Source organism: Oncorhynchus tshawytscha, linkage group LG01, assembly GCF_018296145.1.
Source record: "Oncorhynchus tshawytscha isolate Ot180627B linkage group LG01, Otsh_v2.0, whole genome shotgun sequence".
NCBI classification, from domain to species: Eukaryota; Metazoa; Chordata; class Actinopteri; order Salmoniformes; family Salmonidae; genus Oncorhynchus; species Oncorhynchus tshawytscha.
Genome location: NC_056429.1, coordinates 4440534 through 4452145, shown reverse-complemented (window position 1 = coordinate 4452145; position 11612 = coordinate 4440534). Strand labels below are relative to the sequence as shown.

The 11612-nt window shown below is 43.2% G+C and overlaps 1 protein-coding gene across 1 annotated transcript in view; it reads right to left on the bottom strand.

Moving 5' to 3' along the window:
* Positions 1 to 6109: 6109 nt before the first annotated feature.
* LOC121846347 (transmembrane protein 80-like) overlaps positions 6110 to 11612 on the bottom strand; it is a 5736-nt gene continuing 233 nt past the window's right edge. The window contains exons 2-6 of the mRNA XM_042320424.1: positions 11590 to 11606; positions 11290 to 11383; positions 10886 to 10978; positions 8713 to 8914; positions 6110 to 6707 (exon numbers count right to left, since the gene is read on the bottom strand). Of these exons, the coding sequence (XP_042176358.1) occupies positions 6695 to 6707; positions 8713 to 8914; positions 10886 to 10978; positions 11290 to 11383; positions 11590 to 11606 (419 nt within the window). The 3' untranslated portion in view covers positions 6110 to 6694. The remainder of the gene's footprint in view (positions 6708 to 8712; positions 8915 to 10885; positions 10979 to 11289; positions 11384 to 11589; positions 11607 to 11612) is intronic.

Genomic DNA, 11612 nt, shown 5'->3' with positions numbered 1-11612 from the left:
ACAGTTAGGGAAGGAGCCAGAGAGAGCAGCTGAGTGACAGGTGAGTGTGCGGGAAGGGGAGGAGCACAGCCGTCTTGGGGGCGGGGTATAGCATTCCAGACAGTGATGATCTATTATATTGACCAGACAGTGAGGATCTATTATATTGACCAGACAGTGAGGATCTATTATATTGACCAGACAGTGATGATCTATTATATTGACCAGACAGTGAGGATCTATTATATTGACCAGACAGTGATGACCTATTAAATTGACCAGACAGTGAGGATCTATTAAAATTGACCAGACAGTGAGGATCTATTATATTGACCAGACAGTGATGATCTATTATATTGACCAGACAGTGATGATCTATTAAATTGACCAGACAGTGAGGATCTATTAAATTGACCAGACAGTGATGATCTATTATATTGACCAGACAGTGAGGATCTATTATATTGACCAGACAGTGATGATCTATTATATTGACCAGACAGTGATGATCTATTAAATTGACCAGACAGTGATGATCTATTAAATTGACCAGACAGTGATGATCTATTATATTGACCAGACAGTGAGGCTCTATTATATTGACCAGACAGTGAGGATCTATTATATTGACCAGACAGTGAGGATCTATTATATTGACCAGACAGTGAGGATCTATTATATTGACCAGACAGTGATGATCTATTATATTGACCAGACAGTGAGGATCTATTATATTGACCAGACAGTGAGGATCTATTATATTGACCAGACAGTGATGACCTATTAAATTGACCAGACAGTGAGGATCTATTAAAATTGACCAGACAGTGAGGATCTATTATATTGACCAGACAGTGATGATCTATTATATTGACCAGACAGTGATGATCTATTAAATTGACCAGACAGTGATGATCTATTAAGTTGACCAGACAGTGATGATCTATTAAATTGACCAGACAGTGAGGATCTATTAAATTGACCAGACAGTATGATCTATTATATTGACCAGACAGTGATGATCTATTATATTGACCAGACAGTGATGATCTATTAAATTGACCAGACAGTGAGGATCTATTAAATTGACCAGACAGTGAGGATCTATTATATTGACCAGACAGTGATGATCTATTATATTGACCAGACAGTGATGATCTATTATATTGTCAAGATAGGCGAGGGACCACTGGAATAATTAAAATACATGTCCTCAATCATGGAAAGTAGGCGGGACCATTCTAGCCAATGAGATTGCAGATATGCGAAAAGTCTTTTTTTTTTTGCCGAGATTGTCGAATTTGGACAACAAAAAATATAATTTAGCTAAGTGAGGATTATGTGATCAAATAAAAGTTTTGTAGTGATTAGGTTGTAATGAATGCACTGATTTATAGATTTGGACTCACACATCGCCACGAAGATGTTTGGGGAGCAAAGTAAACATTTCCCGTGCTACAGACGGCTATATACACGACTAGTAAAGAAAGGCCTACCAATTTGATGAAGACAAAAAAACATTTTCACTATTTTCCACATTGTAGAATAATAGTGAAGACATCAAAACTATAAAATAACACATATGGATTCATGTAGTAACCAAAAAACTGTTAAACAGATCAAAACATATTTTATATTTGAGATTTTTCAAAGTAGCCACCCCTTTGCCTTCATGACAGCTTTGCACACTCTTGGTATTCTCTCAACCAGCTTCCTGAGGTAGTCACCTGGAATGCATTTCAGACACTTACGTGATCTTCCTGTCTGGGTTGGCGCCCCCCCTCGGGTTTGTGCCGTGCGGGAGATCTTCGTGGGCTATACTCTGCCTTGTCTCAGGATAGTAAGTGGGTGGTTGAAGATATCCCTCTAGTGGTGTGGGGGCTGTGCTTTGGCAAAGTGGGTGGGGTTATATCCTTCCTGTTTGGCCCTGTCCAGGGGTATTATCGGATGGGGCCACATTGACTCCTGACCCCTCCTGTCTCAGCCTCCAGTATTTCTGCACCCGAACAGGCAGTTAACCCACTGTTCCTAGGCCGTCATTGAAAATAAGAATTTGTTCTTAACTGACTTGCCTAGTAAAATAAAGGTAAAATAAATCAAATCAAATCAAATAAAAATGATGCTGCAGTAGTTCATGTGTCGGGGGGCTAGGGTCAGTCTGTTATATCTGGAGTACTTCTCCTGTCTTATCCAGTGTCCTGTGTAAATGTAAGTATGCTCTCTCTTTCTTTCTCTCTCTCGGAGGACCTGAGCCCTAGGACCATGCCTCAGGACTACCTGGCCTGATGACTCCTTGCTGTCCCCAGTCCACCTGGTCGTGCTGCTGCTCCAGTTTCAACTGTTCTGCCTGCGGCTATGGAACCTTGACCTGTACACCGGACGTGCTACCTTGTCCCAGACCTGCTGTTTTCAACTCTCTAGAGACAGCAGGAGTGGTAGAGATACTCAATGATCAGCTATGAAAAGCCAACTGACATTTACTCCTGAGGTGCTGACCTGCTGCACCCTCTACAACCACTGTGATTATTATTATCTGACCCTGTTGGTCATCTATGAACATTTGAACATCTTGGCCATGTTCTGTTATAATCTCCACCCGGCACAGCCAGAAGAGGACTGGCCACCCCACATAGCCTGGTTCCTCTCTAGGTTTCGAGGGAGTTTTTCCTAGCCAACATGCTTCTACATCTGCCTTTATTGCTGTTTAGGGGTTTTAGGCTGGGTTTCTGTACAGCACTTTGTGACATCAGCTGATGTAAGAAGGGCTTTATCAATACATTTGATTGATTGATTGTTTCAATTAACAGGTGTGCCTTGTTGACATACATATCAGCCCTCTCATTGGATAGAATGGTCACACCTGATCTCGCCTCCACCTGCCTGCCTTCCATCTTTGAGGATATGTAATTTCCATTGTTAGAGCGGTCACTCAAATATCTTGTCAATATAATAGACAATCTGCTAAAAACCAAGCTATGAAGGTTGTGCTGTTTGATTTGGAAATGGTGCTCTGTATTTGGTCAGATCATAACATCAACATTCTTTCTGGGCAACATTTATTTATATAAATATGAGTGGGGAAAATCCATAATGTCAACACAGTGCATGAGGGCCTTGCATTAAATAGGACACATTTCAAAATAAAATGAATGTAGACAAAAACACTCCAGTATCCATGCATTTGTAGTTTGATTTTCTTCCTAATTAATATATTCTTTTAACATTTACCGGCTGCAATGTAAAGTCAATATTTCGTCTCCAAGTGTATGAGAGGCAAGAACTGCTTTAAGTAGCTGGCAGAAAGAAAGAGGAGCAACAGTGTGGAACATTGCCCTGGTTTCGATGACACAGACAGGTAACAATGATTGCTTGCTCGTTGTTCAGGTAGGCCCTATCTCTGTGTCCTTTTTACAAATTACCTTGTTGAAGACGTATAGGTTTCTGTCACAACAGAGCAAAAATTACTAGCCTGAATCCAAACTCGGTTGTTCCATTTCACGTCACGGTTTCAGTCTCTAAATGGAAACCAGTTGAGCCTCTATGTCTGTTATGAAGGAGCCTTATTTCCATAAGGGGGCAATACAAAGAAGCATGACTGAATTAAAAACTGTAAACTATAAATAATATCTTAAGTAACGATCTTTTATAGGTGAGAGGTTGTCCTGCTAGCCCGGGTGCCAGTCGGTTAAATTCTTAATTTGTTTAATAATTTTTGGGTTACAGGTTCATTATCCATGTCAAATTGTAAGTGAATAAAACCTGTACCCTTAGAAAAGAAAAAAACTGTTAAGAAATATAGTTTAATAATAAATAACACAATCAGTATCAACAGGAAAAGAAAAACAAAAAAGTGGGCCTCCCAACATAGTTTTAATGTCTTCACTATTATTATACAATGTAGAAAATAGTACAACATTAAGAAAAACCCTGGATTGAGAAATTGTATCCAAACTTTAGACTGGTACTGTACAGATATTTTACATTGACCTTTTAATATTAATATTAATTAATATTAAATATTTAATATTTGACATATTTTTGTATAAAGCAGTCACATAACACTAATACATTACCAAACATCAGCTCTTTAATCCCACCTATCACCATAGACCTCAGCTCTCTAATACAACCTCTCTCAGCCCATCCCACCTATCACCATAGACCTCAACTCTTTAATCCCACCCCCTCAGGCCATCCCACCTATCACCATAGACCTCAGATCTTTAATCCCACCCCTCAGCCCATCTCACCTATCACCATAGACCTCAGCTCTTTAATCCCACCCCCTCAGCCCATCCCACCTATCACCATAGACCTCAGCTCTTTAATCCCAACTCTCTCAGCCAATCCCACCTATCACCATAGACCTCAGCTCTTTAATACCACCTCTCTCAGGCCATCCCACCTATCACCATAGACCTCAGCTCTTTAATCCCACCCCTCAGCCCATCCCACATATCACCATAGACCTCAGCTCTTTGATCCCACCCCTCAGCCCATCCCACCTATCACCACAGACCTCAGCTCTTTAATCCCACCCCTCAGCAACATCCCACCTATCACCATAGACCTCAGCTCTTTAATCCCACCTCTCTCAGGCCATCCCACCTATCACCATAGACCTCAGCTCTTTAATCCCACCCCTCAGCCCATCCCACCTATCACCATAGACCTCAGCTCTTTAATCCCACCCCTCAGCCCATCCCACCTATCACCATAGACCTCAGCTCTTTAATCCCACCCCTCAGCCCATCCCACCTATCACCATAGACCTCAGCTCTTTAATCCCACCCCTCAGCCCATCCCACCTATCACCATAGACCTCAGCTCTTTAATCCCACCCCTCAGCCCATCCCACCTATCACCATAGACCTCAGCTCTTTAAGAGAGAACTAACCAAATAACATGGAAAACAGTCAGAAAACAGTGTTTTGTTCTTAATGTATGAGGGTTCACAGACTAATTAGCCCTCGTGGGAATTGTCCTATATGGATAGGGCCACATTGATACGTCTCTTACAGAAGAAATATGAAAAGTATTTGCATAACGATGGTAGCAATTCAAAGGGAACAGTTTAGAGATAATCAAATTATTAGACCGAAGGTGAGGACACAACAGTTCACCTGATACAAGACTGAATCCAAAAACATTAACACTGTTGATTTGATGTGTATTTTACATTTGTACTTTTCACAGCATTTGTTGATAACAACTGGTGAAAATACTCTTGATACATTCAGTAACATGATCAGATTATTCCTGGGAAATGTGGGGTAGATACAACATAAGACGGAACAATGACAACGGTTTGAGTGAGAGGACTAACCGGTGTCTATCCTATACAGAACATAGGTCTCAATTCACTCCCTACCTCTCCCCCTAGGCCCTATCCCTCGGGTGTTTGCATAATATAACCAATATGTGGGAATATCCACTACACAGCAATCGGGGGTTAACATTGAAGAGTTAGGGCCAAGGGGAATGGGTTGGGAGTGATTTAGGATCGGCTGAATGATTACAAACGTACCGCTTAGACGGACACTGGAGGTCCATCTTCTATATAGGCTGTTGTTTGTATGTCCATTTCAATGTAGCCTATAGATGTGATGTACAGCGCGTTCGGGAAAGTATTCAGACCCCTCAACTTTTTCCACATTTTGTTATTTTACTTTTTTTCTCTCTCTCATCAATCTACACAGAATTACCCAATAATGACATCACAATACCCCATAATAACATCACAATACCCCATAATGACATCACAATACCCCATAATGACATCACAATACCCCATAATGGCATCACAATACCCCATAATGGCATCACAATACCCCATAATGGCATCACAATACCCCATAATGACATCACAATACCCCATAATGGCATCACAATACCCCATAATGACATCACAATTACCCAATCATGACAAAGCAAAAAACACTTTTGTTTTTGTTTTTTTAGAAATGTTTGGCAAATAAAAAAAATTAAAAAGTCAAACATAAATCCCTTATTTACATTAGTATTCAGAGCCTTTGCTATGAGACTCAACATTGACCTCAGGTTGCATCCTGTTTCCATTGATCATCCCTGAGATGTTTCAACAACTTGATTGGCGTCCAAATGTGATGAATTCAATTGATTGGACATGATTTGGAAACACACCTGTCTATATATAAGGTCCTACAGTTGACAGAGCAAAGACCAAGCCACGAGGTCAAAGGAATTGTAGAGCTCCGGGACAGGATACCACTAGCATTCTGAATCCCCCCAACACCCACATTGATGCTCAGACATCTCCAATGTTGCAGCAGAGGGTTTGGTAGTGAAGGTTTGGTAGTGAAGGAGTGGTAGTGAAGGTTTGGTAGTGAAGGTTTGGTAGTGAAAGTTTGGTAGTGAAGGTTTGGTAGTGAAGGTTTGTTAGTGAAGGTTTGTTAGTGAAGGAGTGGTAGTGAAGGTTTGGTAGTGAAGGTTTGGTAGTGAAGGTTTGATAGTGAAGGTTTGGTAGTGAAGGTTTGGTAGTGAAGGAGTGGTAGTGAAGGTTTGGTAGTGAAGGTTTGGTAGTGAAGTTTTGATAGTGAAGAAGTGGTAGTGAAGGTTTGGTAGTGAAGGAGTGGTAGTGAAGGTTTGGTAGTGAAGGAGTGGTAGTTAAGGTTTGGTAGTGAAGGAATAGAAGGAAATTCTGGAGGTGCTGTCAGTGCAGCTATAATTGTTGGGGTCAGGAGTAGACACTGAAAGACAGAAATGAGCACAGACATTAGGCTACATATCAGCGGAATTATCTAGAGGGACTTACAATAACTGTATTCAACTAAAGTAGGGTTAAAAACCAAAAACAACTAAGAAACTACATTTCACAGTCATTGGAAAGTGAAAACCTTCGTTAAATCCTTGTTCAGTGTGGAACGTTCAGGAACGTTCAGGAACGTTCAGACTTAACCCATTACCAATCTCTTCGGTGGAAGTGGTCAGTCAGATATTTTACCCACAATCTCTTCCGTCTTTGAAAGGAAAACGCGAGGTCTGGCCCTGACGTCATAGCATTAGAAGGTGGTATGCAGTGACGCTTGGAATGAATAAAAACCTGGATCAATAATTCACAAAGTCTCTGAAGAACCACGGGAGCTTATTTCATTCACGGACAATAGAGCAGACAAAAGGGAGCGACGCTCAGTGCAGGCAGGCCATTCACAACACAATGCCAATTCAAAACATGTGGTGACTGGTGGGAGAGGCCTATTAGCCTACTTTAAATAGGCCAAGATAAAATGTCACCAAAATCATTAAAGGGATGATGAACTCCTGGATACCATGTTAATGTCTCTGTATCCAGTATGAAGGAAGTTAAGAGGTAGCCAATGCTAACTACCGTTAGCGCAATGACTGGAAGTGTATTAAGTATCTGCTAACATGCTAGTAGATACCCATAGACTCATTGGGTATCTGCTGCTAGTAGATACCTATAGACTCATTGGGTATCTGTGGCTAGTAGATACCTATAGACTCATTGGGTATCTGTGGCTAGTAGATACCTATAGACTCATTGGGTATCTGTGGCTAGTAGATACCTATAGACTCATTGGGTATCTGTGGCTAGTAGATACCTATAGACTCATTGGGTATCTGTGGCTAGTAGATACCCATAGACTCATTGGGTATCTGTGGCTAGTAGATACCTATAGACTCATTGGGTATCTGTGGCTAGTAGATACCTATAGACTCATTGGGTATCTGTGGCTAGTAGATACCTATAGACTCATTGGGTATCTGTGGCTAGTAGATACCTATAGACTCATTGGGTATCTGTGGCTAGTAGATACCTATAGACTCATTGGGTATCTGTGGCTAGTAGATACCTATAGACTCATTGGGTATCTGCTGCTAGTAGATACCTATAGACTCATTGGGTATCTGTGGCTAGTAGATACCTATAGACTCATTGGGTATCTGTGGCTAGTAGATACCTATAGACTCATTGGGTATCTGCTGCTAGTAGATACCTATAGACTCATTGGGTATCTGTGGCTAGTAGATACCTATAGACTCATTGGGTATCTGTGGCTAGTAGATACCTATAGACTCATTGGGTATCTGTGGCTAGTAGATACCTATAGACTCATTGGGTATCTGTGGCTAGTAGATACCTATAGACTCATTGGGTATCTGTGGCTAGTAGATACCTATAGACTCATTGGGTATCTGCTGCTAGTAGATACCTATAGACTCATTGGGTATCTGTGGCTAGTAGATACCTATAGACTCATTGGGTATCTGTGGCTAGTAGATACCTATAGACTCATTGGGTATCTGTGGCTAGTAGATACCTATAGACTCATTGGGTATCTGTGGCTAGTAGATACCCATAGACCTTTTATTTAACCTTTATTTTACTAGGCAAGTCAGTTAAGAACAAATTATTTACAATGACGGCCTACACCGGCCAAACCCGGGCGATGCTGGGCCAATTGTGCGACGCCCTATGGGACTCCCAATCACGGCCGGTTGTGATACACCCTGGAATCGAACCAAGGTCTGTAGTGATGCCTCTAGCACTGAGATACAGTGCCTTAGACCGCTGCGCCACTCAGGAGGCCATATTGAAAGGGCCTCAATACCAAAATCCCAAAGTATCCCCTTTAATTATTAAATCACAAAAACAAAACGAATTGAATAAATATGAATCATATCAATAGATAGCTATGTGAGTATTATGGACACGGCAAATAGATAACTAACCTGGTGAATCTAGCCAGTGTGGCCAGACCTAGGACCCCTCCCAGTCCGTAAACACTGAGCAGTATGGCGTTGATGATGACGTCAGCATGCATCACGTACAGCTGCCATACCAGGAAGTAGACGGACAACAGGGCCGTAGCCACCGTCATGGCCAGGTTAGCCCACATATAACCCTCCGTCTCCTGCAGGTTACCCCTCACACCTGGAAGGAGGTGGGTGGGGAAGGGGGGAGAGACATGGCACAGGGTCCTCCTCCCAAGAGCAGTATAGGGCGATCCCATGACAGCGGGAGAGGAAAATATTTTGGGTATCTCAGATTTTTCTGGCAATTCTCACATAGGAACTTCGTTGAGAGGAAGGATGTTTGAAATTATTTTGACATTTGTTACAAGAATGTTGTCTGTTTCATGTACGGTTCACAGATCATAGGGTCTGGCAGGAGGCATGTACAGGTCTATAAAGGGCCTAAAATTGCAAATTTCATCATGATTTTCGAAAAAAATTATTTTGTGATACAATTGTAAAAAGCATTTCAAACATCCTCCCTTCCAATGAAGTCATTATGTGAGAATTTCCAGAAAAATCTGAGAGAAAAAATATGTTCTGCTCCCGCTGGCGTGGAGTCACCCTTTAATAAGAGGCTGAATGCCTTGCTCAAACTTCAGACCCCCATTACAACTCACCCCAGAGTCAGACCCCCACTACAACTCACCTCAAACTTCAGACCCCCATTACAACTCACCTCAGAGTCAGACCCCCACTACAACTCACCTCAAACTTCAGACCCCCATTACAACTCACCTCAGTAGAGTCAGACCCCCACTACAACTCACCCCAGTAGAGTCAGACCCCCACTACAACTCACCCCAGTAGAGTCAGACCCCCACTACAACTCACCACAGTGGAGTCAGACCCCCACTACAACTCACCACAGTAGAGTCAGACCCCCACTACAACTCACCTCAAACTTCAGACCCCCATTACAACTCACCTCAGTAGAGTCAGACCCCCACTACAACTCACCCCAGTAGAGTCAGACCCCCACTACAACTCACCCCAGTAGAGTCAGACCCCACTACAACTCACCACAGTAGAGTCAGACCCCCACTACAACTCACCACAGTAGAGTCAGACCCCCACTACAACTCACCCCAGTAGAGTCAGACCCCCACTACAACTCACCCCAGTAGAGTCAGACCCCCACTACAACTCACCCCAATAGATTCAGACCCCCACTACAACTCACCTCAGAGTCAGACCCCCACTACAACTCACCCCAGTAGAGTCAGACCCCCACTACAACTCACCCCAGTAGAGTCAGACCCCACTACAACTCACCCCAATAGAGTCAGACCCCCCACAACTCACCTCAGAGTCAGACCCCACTACAACTCACCTCAGTAGAGTCAGACCCCCACAACAACTCACCTCAGTAGAGTCAGACCCCCACTACAACTCACCCCAGTAGAGTCAGACCCCACTACAACTCACCCCAGTAGAGTCAAACCCCACCACAACTCACCCCAATAGAGTCAGACCCCACTACAACTCACCTCAGAGTCAGACCCCACTACAACTCACCCCAGTAGAGTCAGACCCCACTACAACTCACCCCAGTAGAGTCAGACCCCACTACAACTCACCCCAATAGAGTCAGACCCCCACTACAACTCACCTCAGAGTCAGACCCCCACTACAACTCACCTCAGTAGAGTCAGACCCCCACTACAACTCACCCCAATAGAGTCAGACCCCCACTACAACTCACCTCAGAGTCAGACCCCACTACAACTCACCTCAGTAGAGTCAGACCCCCACTACAACTCACCTCAGTAGAGTCAGACCCCACTACAACTCACCCCAATAGAGTCAGACCCCCACTACAACTCACCTCAGAGTCAGACCCCCACTACAACTCACCTCAGTAGAGTCAGACCCCCACTACAACTCACCCCAATAGAGTCAGACCCCCACTACAACTCACCTCAGAGTCAGACCCCCACTACAACTCACCTCAGTAGAGTCAGACCCCCACTACAACTCACCTCAGTAGAGTCAGACCCCCACTACAACTCACCCCAATAGAGTCAGACCCCCACTACAACTCACCTCAGTAGAGTCAGACCCCCACTACAACTCACCCCAATAGAGTCAGACCCCCACTACAACTCACCACAGTAGAGTCGGAACAGCTCAAGACAAGCCATGAAGAAGAGCAGACCTACGTCCTGGGTTAGGAGGTCATCAGGGTAGCTCATAATACGACCTAGAGGACAGGCAGCAAACCAGAGACGGAGTCAAGACCAGAACTGTCTCAGGACCAAGGACCATTTTTGCAACAAACTCTCTCTCACAACAACAACAACAACAACAACAACAACAACAACAACAGTCTGCATACAGAAGATGAGTCACTCTCTCTCTCAACAACAACAACAACAACAGTCTGCATGCAGAAGATTAGTCACTCTCTCTCTCTCTCTCTCTCTCTCTCACACAACAACAAGATTAGTCACTCTCTCTCTCACAACAACAACAACAACAACAACAACAGTCTGCATGCAGAAGGTGCCTCACTCTTGTAGATGATCATGCAGAATGTAGAGAGGAAGTAGAAGACATAGTAAAGAGCTGTCAGGTAGAGCAGGAGCTGGAGAGGAACAGACGACAGCTGGAGGTGGCGGTTAAGGGCGGATTTCATTATCTGTATGTGTGTGTGTGTGTGTGTGTGTGTGTGTGTGTGTGTGTGTGTGTGTGTGTTCAATTCGTTTTAAAATATCCATACATTTTTAATTCCAAGGGAAGAAACACCTTGACACTTTTTTAAAAACTTGTTGCTATGTTCATTTCTAGCTAACTTTATGTTGAAAAGGATACAACAACAGCAGACTTGCCTGCAA